Source organism: Trachypithecus francoisi, unplaced genomic scaffold (genome assembly GCF_009764315.1).
Source record: "Trachypithecus francoisi isolate TF-2019V2 unplaced genomic scaffold, Tfra_2.0 Lachesis_group16, whole genome shotgun sequence".
NCBI classification, from domain to species: Eukaryota; Metazoa; Chordata; class Mammalia; order Primates; family Cercopithecidae; genus Trachypithecus; species Trachypithecus francoisi.
The window spans coordinates 50,963,080-50,977,228 of record NW_022681461.1 but is presented as its reverse complement, the minus strand read 5'-3'; the positions used below and the strand labels follow the sequence as shown (position 1 = coordinate 50,977,228).

At 36.2% G+C, this 14,149-nt stretch overlaps 1 protein-coding gene across 10 annotated transcripts in view; it reads right to left on the bottom strand.

Moving 5' to 3' along the window:
* The window catches only part of FOCAD (focadhesin), a 326,657-nt gene that overhangs the window by 113,573 nt on the left and 198,935 nt on the right, over positions 1-14,149 (bottom strand). For all 10 annotated transcript variants that reach the window (XM_033237455.1, XM_033237451.1, XM_033237458.1 and 7 more), the window contains 2 exons: positions 7,856-8,041; positions 4,731-4,852 (listed from right to left, as the gene is read on the bottom strand). In XM_033237455.1, coding sequence (XP_033093346.1) covers positions 4,731-4,852; positions 7,856-8,041 — 308 coding nt within the window. The remainder of the gene's footprint in view (positions 1-4,730; positions 4,853-7,855; positions 8,042-14,149) is intronic.

Below are 14,149 nucleotides of genomic sequence, written 5' to 3'. Positions count from 1 at the left end.
TATTTCACATAGAAAAAATCAATTTGATGATTATAAACTAGCAATAAGCAGTAAATTAAAATAAAAAGTCTAATTTGAATAGCATCAAAATACTTAGGTATATGTAATATTTACAAACTTTTACAAAATATGTCCAAGATTTATAATACAAAAAAAACTATAAATAGACAATTATACCTTGTTCATGGGTCTAGATACTCTATTACCAAGATGTAAGTCCTCTCCCAAGTTGACCTACAAATTCAACGCATTTACCATCGAAATCAGCAAACTTTTTTGTGGTTTCTTAAAACTGGTTTAGAATTTATATAGAAAAGCAAGAGACCTAGCATAGTCAGAACTTTTTTTGAAAGATGAAACAAAGTTGGGAGACTCATACTACTTGATTTCAAGACATTATAAAGTGAAAGTTATTCAGGTATGTCATCGTGGTGAAAGCACAAATCTACAGATGTCAATGGAACAGAACTGAATACAAAAATAGACCCACACATATATGAGCAAACGATTTTTGCAGAAGTGCCTAGGTAATGCAGTGAATAAAAGATGGTATTTTCAACAAATAACTCACACATTATACAAAAATTAACTTAAATGGACCTAAGCTAAAAAGTAAACCTTAAAATGTGAAACTTCTATAAGAAAACACAGAAGGAGATCCATTAGCTGAAAGATGGATAAATTAAACGTGGTATATCCATGCAGAGAAGCATTATTCTCACCAAAAAGAATCAAGTACTAATACGTGCTACAACATGGAAAAACCCTGAAAACATTATACTAAGTGAAAGAAGCCAGACATTAAAAACCATGTATTGTATGATTATATTTATATGAAATGTCCAGAATAGGCAAATCTGTAGAGGCAGAAAGTAGATCAGTGGCTGGTGAAAGCTAAAGACAAGGGAAAATGAGGAGTGACTACTAATGGGTACACAGTTTTTTTTTTGGGTAATGAAATTGTTCTAAAATTGTTTGTGGGAATGGTTATACAACTCTGTGGATACACTGAAAACCACTGAGTTGCACACTTTAAATAAGTAAATTTTATGGTTTATGTTTTACACCTTATAGCAGTCAAATTTCACGCTGCTGATAAAGACATACCCAAGGCTGGGTAATTTACACAAGAAACAGGTTTAACAAGCTTACAGTTCTACACAGCTGCAGAGGCCTCAAAATCATGGCAGAAAGCAAGGAGGAGTGAGTCACGTCTTACATGGATGGCAGTACGGAAACAGAGAGCTTTTGCAGGGAAACTCACATTTTTAAAATCATCAGATTTCATGAGACTCATTCACTATCACGAGAACAGTGCAGGAAAGCCCCGTCCCCATAGTTCAATCACCTCCCACTGGGTTCCTCCCACAGCATGTAAGTGTTACAATTCAAGATGAGGTTTGGAGAGGGACATAGCCAAACCATATCATACCTCAATTTCTAAAAAGAATTTAAAAGAATAAAAATAAAACACAGGAAAAAAGAAAATGAAAAATTTTTGTAATCTCAGATTAAACAAAAAGCAAGAACCATTTTGTAAAATTTGGTAAGTTGAAATTCTTCAAAATGAAAAGTCCACTCTTCAAAATACATTATAAAAAAATAAAAACTGGGTGCAGCGGCTCATGCCTGTAATCCCAGCACTTTGGGAGGCCAAGGCAGGTGGATCATGAAGTCAGGAGTCTGAGACCAGGCTGACCAACATGGTGAAATCCCATCTCTACTAAAAATACAAAAATCAGCCAGGCGTGGTGGACACACCTGTAATCCCAGCTACTCAGGAGACTGAGGTGGGAGAATCACTTGAGCCCGGGAGGCGGAGGTTGCAGTGAGCTGAGACTGCACCACTGTACTCCAGCCTGGGCAACACAGTGAGACTCCATCTCAAAAAAAAAAAAGAAAAAGAAAATGAAAAACCATGTAACAGACTAAGTAAAAACAAAATTAATATCCGTAATATATAAAGAACACTCTTTAGAAAACAAAAGCCCCAATTTTAAAAATGGGCAAAAGATCAGAGCAAACACTTCAGGAAGAAAAGAGATACAAAATAAACACGTGAAAAGATGCTTCAACTTCATTAGTCATTAAGGAAACACAAATTAAAACCACAAAGGGAAACTAATACTACTCATCTACAAGAATGGCTAAATTTTTTTAATTGACTATATCAAGCACTGACAAGAAGGCAGAGCAACTGAAACTCTCATACCTTGCAGATGGGCATGCAAAATGAGATAGCCACTAGGAAAACAGTTTGATAGTTTCCTACAAAGCTATATATGAATTTACCACATGACATTGCAATCTCACTCCTAGGTATTTGTTTACTGAAAAAAAAAACAGAAAAATGAATGTTCACACATAGATCTGTATGAGAATGTTTATAGAAACTTTAGTCTTAATCATTGAAAACTGAGAAAAAACCCAGAGGTCCAACTGGTGAATTAATAAACAAACTGCAATTCTCAAGAAATACTTGGAAATATAGCTGGGCACGGTGGCTTACGCCTGTAATCCCAGCACTTTGGGAGGCCGAGGTAGGTGGATCACCTGAGGACAGAAGTTTGAGATCAGCCTGGCCAACATGGTGAAACTCCATCTCTACTTAAAATACAAAAATTAGCTGGACTTGGTGGCACATGCCTGTAATCCCAGCTACTTGGGAGGCTAAGGCAGGAGAATCCCTTGAACCCAGGAGGCAGAAGTTGCAGTGAGCTGAGATTGTGCCATTGCATTCCAGCCTGGACAGCAGAGCGAGACTCCGTCTCAAAAAAAAAAAAAAAAAGGAAAGAAAGAAGAAATACTTGGAAATAAAAAAGGATAAAGTAATGGGAGGATCAAAAGCAGAGTCTGAAGAAATTTCATCTGGAAAAATACCAAACTGATTGCAACAAAAGAAAGAGGAGATGCAAGGAGATGATTTAAGAGAGATTTGAGTAATCTTGGAAAGATCCAAATGTATTTTTAGAATGTTCTCTGATTAACCTGGGAGAGAAGAAGGACCATGGAGCCTCATTGCCTGGGTTCAATTTCCAGGCTCCTCTACTTGCTAGCTCTGTGACCTTGACACATAACAGCACCTACCTCACAGTGTTGAAAGTACCTAAATCGATTATTAGCTGTGATTATTGCAATCATTTTTATTAACCAGCTCTGAAAGTTCATATTATTTCTTATCATATAGTTTGAGAAACTTCATGGGTCCCCCAGCCTTTATGTTTTAAGCAAATGAACTATATATACTAAGCAGAATATGGAATCCAGTCTAAAATCCTACTATAGGTTTCGCAGAATTCTGTCCAATATGTCTAATTGATCCCTAAAACAATGATGTTATTTTCTCTTCCCTTTGAAATTTTCTAGACTCTCTGCAGCACAAGCAATAAGTATCTTAACCCAAAGATTTTCTGTGCTTACATCTTGGACATACCTCATAACTTCTGATGCCACTGCCAAAAGTTATCCGATGTCTTCTGCTATCCCCTGCATTAATGCTTTTTCTTGTTTCTGTTCTGATGGTGACTTTTTACTATAAATCAGCTGTTAACTAAGACTTTAGACTTCAAATGTCTAAGTGCACAGCTTAAAATACAAAAAAGTACCAAGTTTCTCCCTTCTCTATGCCAACTAATGAGATGCCAGGGACAAACGAACATAGAAATCACCTATGTCTGAAATTAAACCTTCCTAGAGAAACGTTACTCTTCCCAGATCCTTTTTCTCTTTATTGTACATTAGGAAAAAAAAAAAAAAAAAAAAAAGCTTCTGAAACAAGTATTTACACAATTTTAATTCTAAATATGTGAAAGGAGAATGGATGGCAAAGGATAAAGATGGGTCTTTAAAAACGCTCTGAATTTTGCTATGCTATTAAACAGGTGGCAAATGGTGTGATACAGAAAAAAAGTGAATCAAATTAATTATAACCAAATGTATAAGATTTTATAGAAAGATATTTTAGAAATGCTAATTATTTTTACATCAAGTTCATTAAATCTTTCCAATTCATATACTTTTGCTTATAACTGATATATAACCTACTATGTCTAAACTATATAAATCTCTTTGCTGTGATATTTTGTTTTGTTATTCATTCATATATCTTAATTTGTATACATCATAATGAGTGTGACAAAATATTTAAAAACAATAAAAATGCATTTCCCAAGGGCTTTCCAGCTTCCCTCTTCCCCCAGTTTTGCCATAATCTGCAATAATCAGATTTCATCTAAATCATCTAACAGAATCACATAACTTTATTTTTAAAAGGTAGCTGAAAGGAAAAGTAAAATAAACAGTAAAACCAAGGGTTATTTTTCTAAAATGCTTTTATTTACTTTTAATTCCAAACTCTCACAAAATATAAACACTGGTCCCCTACATAATTGCAAAGGATTAGAATTAAGATATAGGCAGTAGTACTTCTTTACAAAATAAATTGTTATTTATTCTCAATAATGACAGTTAAGCATTGATGAAGTAAAGCAAATTCCTAGACATTACTCCCTAATAATTATGCTGGGCAGTGGGAGAAAACATGCCAATTTCTTTCAGAAATACATCAAAATATTTGAGTATTCAGTTGGATCAGCTATTTTGTTAGCCTTTCAAAGCAACTTACATTAATTATGATCAAAACAATAATTTCTAAACAAACATCCAACTTCTTAAACATATCATGAAGGGAGAAAACACTAAAACACAAAGAAGAGGACCTGGGAACCTACCTCATGTACAAGAGCAAGTGAAGTCTGCTTGAAACTTCGCCCTCTACTGGCCATCAGTCTATTCAATGGTTTTCCATCTTTACTCTGATACATGGAAACATCGTAGCAAAATAACATACCACCTTTAAAAAAAAGTTATAAAGACTTTTTTGTTTTTTTAGACAGAGTCTCGCTCTGTTGCCTAGGCTGGAGGGCATTGGTGCAATCTCAGCTCACCGCAACCTCCACCTCCTGGGTTCTGCCTCAGCCTCTTGAGTAGCTAGGACTACAAGTGCGTGCCACCATGTCCAGCTAATTTTTGTAAGTTCAGTGGAGGCGGGGTTTCACCATATTGGCCAGGCTGATCTCTAACTCCTGACCTCATGATCTGCCTGCCTCCTCCTCCCAAAGTGCTGGGATTACAGGCGTGAGCCACCGCACCCAGCTTATAAAGACATTTCTTATGGAAAAACTTTACTAATTAGATTCTCAGAAACTGATAATCTGGATAGAGATATTTATAAATAAAAGCTAATTTGTTAAGCAAACTATGATTTCTGACCATTTATGTATAAGGAATTAAAAAACACAAGAGATTTTAAAAAGCTAATATTTAAAATATTATTGGGACAGGTACGGTGGCTCACACATGTAATTCCAGCACTTTGGGAGGCCAAGGCAGGCAGATAGATCACTTGAGGTCAGGAGTTTGAGACCAGCCTGGTAAACATGGTGAAACCCCATCTCTACTAAAAATGCAAAAATTAGCCAAGCATGGTGGCGAACACCTGAAATTCCAGCTACTCAGGAGGCTGAAGCAGGAGAATCACTTGAACTAGGAGGTGGAGGTTGCAGTGAACTGAGATTGTGCCACTGTACTCCAGCCTGGGCAACCAAGAGAAACTCTGTCTAAAAAATATTAACGTAATATAATATTAATATATTACTTATTGACTCGTAGCTTTTTAGTTAAGATCACATATGAAATATTTACAATTTACTTATGAATAAATAAGCATAAGTATAAATAAATGAACAAATTTGCAATTCTTGACTTAGTTTGTGAACTTAGTTCTAGAGATTCTATTAAGATTTTTCAAAATTTCAACTAAGGATAAATACTTGCACATATTAATCTTCATGGACACATGATAACATGGGTCCCTTTAGTTATACTCACAAGTGGACAAGCTTTCCCTCATTCCTGTATTCACATATACTTACTCTCCCCCTCCCTGCCCTTTCCACAATGGTCAACTAAGCTCTCAACCGAACCTCCAGCTTATTTATGTTTTTTATTACACTGAGTTTCATTATCTTTATTATTTCTTCCCTTATCCTTTAAGTTTGATTTGCTGTTCTTTTCCAAGCTTCTTGAGATGGAAGTTCAAATAATGACTATTTTCCTTTCTTTTCTAAAATACACATTGAAAGTGTAAATTTCCCTAGAGGGGAAACTGTTTAGAAATACTATTTTAGCTACAACCTACACATTGTTATATGGCTTATCTTCATTATCATTCACTTCAAACTACCTTCTAATTTCCATTTTGATTCTTTTCTCCGATCCATCCATTACTTATAAGTATACTGTTCAATTTTCCACCTACTGGAGATATGGTAATCATTTTTGTTATTTATTTTTAGCTTAATCCCATTGTCATCAGAGGACAGACTCAAAGTGACTTCAATATATTGAAATTTATTGAAGTTTGTGGTTCAGTGTATGGTCATTTTGGTAAATTTTTCATGTACAGTTAAAAAATATATAAATTCCATCACTGTAAGATACAATGTTCTACATGTCAATACAGTAGTTTGTTCAGAGTATTGTTCAAATATTTTGTAATCTTATTGATTTTCTTGTCTCCTTCCTCTGCCAGTTACTGAAAAAGATATTTTAAAGTTTCCATTATTATTGTGGGTTTGTCTATTTCCTCTTTTAGTTCTACTCATTTTTGTCTTATATTTTGAAAGTATGTTATTTCATGTAGGCCAATTAGAATTGATATTTTCCAAACAGAGTGACTTCTTTATCTCCATGAAATATTCCCTTCATTTCCAGCTTCTTCCTTTGTCCTATGTCTAATACAGTATATGAAAAAACTACAGAAGCACTAAATGATATAATTGTTAATCAAAGAGTAGTTTTCCTCTACCCTCTGTTAGGCAGACTAGGTGAAAGACTGATTACCTCAACCTAATCAGGAATTGATCTGGGTTAGGATTGATTATAATTTTTGTAATTTAAGTCCAGCTCTGGTTCACTCCTTTGCCAGGGTGTATCTCCCCACAATACCCCGCCACTAACTGGCAGTTTAATGAGTCTTTGACTCCTCAATCTGAAACAATTATGGGAGATGGAGGTCTGCCCTCAGAAATTTTCAGCTTAGCTCTTTAGCTATCCATCCCATAAAGCTTCAAAATGTTGCAAATAACTTAAGAGAGAAATTGCCCATGTGCTTAAGGTCACTCTGGTGCCACATGATTGCCAAGATGTCTGTTGGTTTCTCCACCTCCTCACCAGCCTCTCACTAAAGTTGAGCCTGAATGCTCAGATTCCAGCTGTGGCCAGAATTAGTAAGTTCACCCAGGTGAGAGCAGTTGCAGATCTTCAGTATCAATTCACCATTCTCTCTAGAGCTTTTACCTCTTGCATGCTGTTTTTTCAAGACCATTCTCCTAGCTTGTCTTTGTTTCCTAAGTATCAGAAGACTAAAAGGGATTTCACTTTGCCTTTCAGAAGCTTTCAGCCTAGCTCTTTAGCTCTTGGTGCAAATTCCAAATTCAGTAAATGTACTATGAGAAAAATCTCTAATTTGTCACCCTAGTCTCAGGCAATCACTAAAAGCTCTTCTGGTTTCTCTTTCTTCCAACAGGTCATGCCTCCGGGCTGAGTGGGTATCCCCCAAGGTGGGGAAAAAACAGTTCTAAAATGTTCTGCTGACTCTGAAACTTTAATCCATCTATTTGCCTTTGCTTCTACAGTTCTGTGATGTCTCTTAAAATGCAACTATTTTTGTAATTTATCCAGATGTTAGTAGCAGCAGCAACACCCTGCCATGGCCTATTATGTCCTACTTGGAAGTGGAAGCTAAATCATTACATGAAAAACCTGTTTTTTTGATACTATATACTACCCTTACCTGCAAGGCCAGGTTTCAATCCTGGTTGCTTGTTTGTTTCATACATTTTCAATATAAAATTGGGTATTCCTGCTACAGTCTTTCCTTGGTCTGAGCGGGCACCTCCTTTTAATGCAGAGTGGTATATCCCACGAGGCATATTCACCATTTCTTGCTTCACAAGTGATGTAAAGAATTCCTCCAAAGCTAAAAGAGGATAAAAGGAGACCAAAAGTAGAATAAATACAATAAGCTAGAAGAGAAACATTCATTCTTAATTCATATAGAAACAACTAAGCTACATTTCTGGCCAAATCTTACATGGTAAAAAGATAACTCTTGATCCCCATCCCTTTCTTAGTCTTTCTCCAAATTAAAACATGGCACCAAGTTGCTCAAGCTTAATTCCTCTCTTTCCCTCACTTCTTACATGTAATCCATTAGCAAGTCCTTCTGATTCCACCTTCAAAATCTATCCCAAATCCATCAATTTCTCTCCATTTTTCACTGCTATTTATCTACTTATTATCTTTTCTCCTCCTCATACAATCTAATGTAAAAACTAGTTTACTGAATTCTTTTCATCTTGACCACCCTCTATAAACCTTCCTCTGCCCAGAGGCCAGAATTTTGTCATTCCCATCCCTAACACCTGCCAGTTGCTTTTCACTGTGCATAAAATAAAATCACAACTTCTGACCATGATCAAGACCTTTTATGATCTAGCCCTGACTCCCCTTGGAGTTAATTTCTAATACCCTATCTTCCTGCTATGTTGAATTCACACTTCCATATGGCCTCTTTCCATTCCTCAAAAACACAAAGTTGATACTTAAGTCAGTGCCACTGCATTTGCTATCCCTTCCACCTGGAACATATCAGTCCCACATTTTCATGAGAATGGCTCCTTCTTATCATTTAAGTGTTTTCAAAAAAACCTCTTTCATGACTCCCTATTCTTAGCAATATTAGTACAATTATTTTAAAATGAGATATTTGTCCACTATTTCTTTGCCTGTGTTCGTTCTAACTAAGCCCATGATATTTATTGTTTGACATGTTACTTACCATATAATAACACAGAAATGTGATATCAGAAGACAACAGGATACACAAACAAAATATTTGATAAGACTATAGGTTTATATTCAAATGTGATTTTCCTAAGGACCACTAGAGGTTGCCCAATACAGAAACAAACAAAAAAACATTAAAGCTCAACAAATCATATGGAACGGAAAATGGAAAAACAAACAAACAAACAAACACACAAACAAAAACACCGCATGTGGCTCTTATAGAAACAAAAAGCAAGGGTCCACCTAACTGGAATTTCATTCTGAAAAGATCTATCTAAAAGCCTCCTTTAAATGACTGTGATTGAATTACAGGTAGCAACAGCTCACTGGAGCATTTATTATATACCCAGTTCTGACAGGACCCTCCTAGATGTAATCAAGATTCTCTATTCAAAGTTCAAAAACACCAGTATGCGATGTTTTCCATTTACTCCTTCTTATCTCTCCTCTATCTTCTCAACCCTGCTGTGTGCTCTGGAAAAACAGTCTTTAAAGAAAGGCATTAACAGGCTCCCATGTCCTTTGGCTTCTGGTTGGTTTCAACCACTGGAGTCACTGGCAGGACATCAAGGGGTGAAAACAGTAAAGTCAGGAGATGTATTCCCCAGACACAGGACTTCCTGCAGGATTGCTACAGGTTGCCTGCATTCCTCTTTACTTAAAGTCTTGGCTCCCCTTAGGCACCCCTATTTATAATACAGATACTCTCTCTTCTTCCTCCTCCCCTTATCTCTGTAGGCCAGAGACATTAAGCAGTCTGAAATGGTTCACCATTTCTTGTGAGTTTCCCTTAACCTTGACAACATAACTGTAAATAGGTTCTTTATTAAACTCTCTTCAATTACTCAAACTGAATGTATTCCCCACACCTTCTTGTCATAAGTGATCAATATACCATTTACACAAAAAAGATGAGTAATATCCGATTGTAGGCCATGTACCCCAATTTCTGCATACACATACACAGGGACTGCTTCAAAGTGGATATAATTATAGACTTTACAGAATGCAGCTATGAATCATCTGTTTGTGAGGGTAGAGGCACTATGATGAAAGAAAGTAAGTTCATCTTTTCTCAGAAGGGATTCTATTCTGGCAAAAGGTGAAACATGTCAAGGGGCAAGTACATATCTGCACACAGACTAACCCGACAATGGAATTTTTCTACTTACCAAGCTCTACAGTGAACTATAGGTGTTTAACTAACACCAGTCCAGGGATTAATATAAACGAGGATAAGATGCCAGGAGGCTAAGTGTAGCTGATGTATAGAGCTTCATCTTCCCCTAAATACTAAGTTAGCAACTAGAATTTTTCCCATTGCTTTTGAGCTTTCCCCAATCTCTTTCTTACCAATGACTAGATGGGAATTTAAAAAGAAGCTGAAAATTCATAGGATACAAAGTGTCAGATATAAATTCTCAAAACAACCCAAATGTCCTTAACAGCTGAATAGATCAACAAACTGTGTTACATTCACACAATGAAATGCCAGTCAGCAATAACAAAGAAAAAACAATTGATACAGGTAACTATTTGAAATAAATATAAAAAACTAGTGCTAATAATAATCCCAAAAGACACAATTCCACACACCATAATCCCAAATGCTGAAATTCTGGAAGATCAAAATTCCTTAAGTCTAAACTTCTTAACATCTAAAATCCCCAAAATCACAATCCCAAAAGGTTAAAATCCCAAATGCTGAAATCCTAAAAGCCTAATCCTGGGGTAGGAATTAGTGCATTTTCAGTTGTACACAGGATAGTTTCATCATGTTAGGCAGAACTATTACCTTGTTACTATCTTTATTTGGAAGTTAAGGAGATGTGTGTGGGTGCCAGTTGGCGAGGGATGAACTTGTAAACTTAAGTGTCAACTTGGCTGGCTTAAGGAATACCTATAAACCTGGTAAAGCATTATCTGGGGTTGGGGAATATAAGGGTATTTCCAGAGGAGACTAGTATGTGAGTCTGAGTAGTGTAGGGGGGAAATCTGCCCTTGATGTCGATGGGCACCATCCAATTTTCCAGAGACCCAGAGAGAACAAATACAGAAGGTGAACTGCTCTCTCTATGAGAGCTGACACAGGATTCTGCTGCTGCTTTTGGACATCAGAACTCCAGGCTCACCAGCCTACAAGCTACAGGACTTACACCAGCAGCTCCCTGGGTCCTGAGGCTTTTGGCCTCAGATTGAGAGTTACACCACCCACTTCGCAGGTTCTGGGGCCTTCGGACTTGAATGGAGCCACACTACCAGCATCCCAATCTCCAGCTTGCAGTCTGTCACACAAGTTAGCCACCATAATCATGTAAGCCAATTATCCTAATCAATCCCCTCTCCTATATCTATATACATATCCTATTGATTCTGTCTTCCAGAAGAAATGTGACTAAAATAGATTTGGTAATAGAGAAGCAAAATACCATTCCTTCTTACTATATACCTTACAACAGAGTGGAAGAGATGTGCGAAATTGTTCACTCACAAAAAGGTTGCAATAAGTTATGTGTACAAGGCTACTTAATGGTGAAAGAAGTTCAAGAGCTAATTATTACTGATGCTGCAAAAGCAGAAAATTGCTTATTTCCAATGGCTGAGCAATAACCAGACTTTCAAATGGAGAACATATACTCACCAAATTTGTAGACCACAACCACTCTCCAAATACAAGTGCAGTTCACATTTTGAAGATCACAGAAGTGAAAACATAGGCAAAAACACAAGAAATCTCCCCTGCCAAATTATTCAATTATATACAACTTCCGCCCCTTCACACATAGTGCCAATTTGCTATGCTATGTATTTCATTTTTGCATCTATTCCAATACTGGAAGTACAAATTGTATAAAGACATCTAAAGAGTTCTAATTGGTTTTATTATTATTATTCTTTTTACAACTCTGACTCCACAAAAGTGCATTATCACAACACTGACTTTGCGTGTACATATCGTGTATGTATGTAAAAATGTTGAAACTTCCTTAATAAGTAGAGGTGTCATTTTTGTATATCTGCATTTGTGAAACATAAACTATCTTGAGATCTCAATTCTTTGAATGAGTGCATATGCAGTGGTGACCCGCTGAGGTTTTTGTTTGCTTGTTTTTTGTTTTTTTGAGATGGAGTCTCTCTCTGTTGCCCACACTGGAGTGCAGTGGTGAGATCTCAGCTCACTGCAACCTCCACCTCAGGTTCAAGTGATTCTCCTGTCTCAGGCTCCTGAGTAATTGGAATTACAGGTGACTGCCACCATGGCCGGCTAATTTTTGTATTTTTAGTAGAGGCAGGGTTTCACCATGTTGGCCAGGCTGGTCTTCAGCTCGAGATTTTTGACTGATTTTGTCAAAAGACTTCAGTTGTGCATCAGAGTATTTTAGATGACTGCAGTTACAAAGCTGGGAGCTACAACCACCAATCATAGTGATAAGCATTTATTTGTTCTGAGGGCTATTTATTTATGAATACAGTTTATCTGCTCCTAATTGTCATGTTGTGGCTGTTGTTAGTATATCTGTTTATGATTGCAAAAATATGTACATTACTTTGCCTATTTTATTGTGTAAAGTGATCTATGAAGTGCTCTATTGTGTTTTTATGTTTCTCAAGCAAACTGCATTTTAAAATGTAAATACACATCTTTTAAAAAACTTTTCATTATTTTTTCTAGAATTATATTTTTGAGATTTCAGAATTGTGATTTTGAGGATTTTAGACTTTAGGTATTTTAATCTTTCAGGATTTCGACAATTACAATTAAGGTGTTTGGGATTTGGTCTTTTAGGGTGATGGCCCAAACCCCTCAAGGACACTTGAGGGGAAAAGAAATAGCTAATCCCATAAGTTTACATACTTGGGGAAAAAATCCTATAATTCAAATTGGTCTATAGTTTAAGTTAGTATTATTGTGCCAATGTCAGTTTTCTGGTTTTAATATCATACTATGGTTATGTGAAATGTTATCAAGTACAGCACCAGGGCAAAAAAGGTACACAGAACTCTCTAAACTGCTTTTGTAACTTCTTGCAAGTGTAAAATTATTTCAAAACTTTTTTTAATAATCAATATCAATAACATCTCTATTTAAATAATGCAAATTCCTAGATTCACTTTACAGCTGCTTTTGTGTTCATTTGAAAGGAATTAAAAGGAGAAAGGGGCAGGATTCACTTAAATTCAGCACAATCCACTTTTCTGTCTGTAGCATTTGGTGACTAACAAATATTATTCATCCTGTGCATTTTAGGGTATATATTCCTAAGGCTGGTGCCTTTTTCCTGGTTCTTTTTCTAGTTCTCTAATAATCAAAGGAAAACTTTTTATAGTTCTCTAATAATCAATGAAGAAATGTCCATGGGGACAGTTTGCCAACATAGCATCTAGATCACCCACCTCACTCAAATTACTAAATTTTCTCAAACAAATACAGTTGTTGATCTCAACTCTTCCACTTCTTTCTCAATCGAAGGTACTGGGAACCACCAAGTACAAACAATATAGAAGCGCCAGGTAATAGCCACCATAGCACTGCACATTCTGTACTGAGAGGACAAACAACAGCACCCCTTGGTAACAAATATACCCCCACTTCTCCTTCTAACACCACAGACTGTGATGGGGGATACATATATGAGTGAAAAAATATCATTTAAAAAACCTCGAAGGACTTTTGATTCTAGGTTATTTTAGGTTAAAGAAAGAACTTTGGATAACTGAAGGCCTTTTCCTTCCTTGGACTCATGTTAACTTTAGGGAGGTCTTAGACTCTGAAAAGCTAAGAGGTAGAAAGTGGGGGAGAACAGAAGAGAGGAAGAGTGAACAAGTCTTTGAGGATTCTTTCTAGATATCAGAAGAGAAAAGGTGAACTCTTTGTCTAACTTGGCCATTCAGTTTTCTCTAATAAAAGGAGGCAGGGAATTGTAAAAGCTTTGTCTAGAAATAAATAGTATATATTTGGCTGAATTTCCCAGGAATTTCCATGAGGGATGAAACCAGGGGGAAAAAACTTCCAACATTACAGGCTAGTATGACTATGACTGAGAAGATAAAATGGCATTTTTTGCCTTCATTGAACTTCATTTCCAGAAATTAAATTTTTACATCCATGAACATTCAAAGAATTGTAAAAAAACTAAGCAAGATGTTGTCTAATATAGAAAAGCTACTTAATCACAATAAATCACTTGGGGAATTTTTAAATAATTCTTTAATGATCAGAAAATAACATTCAAAA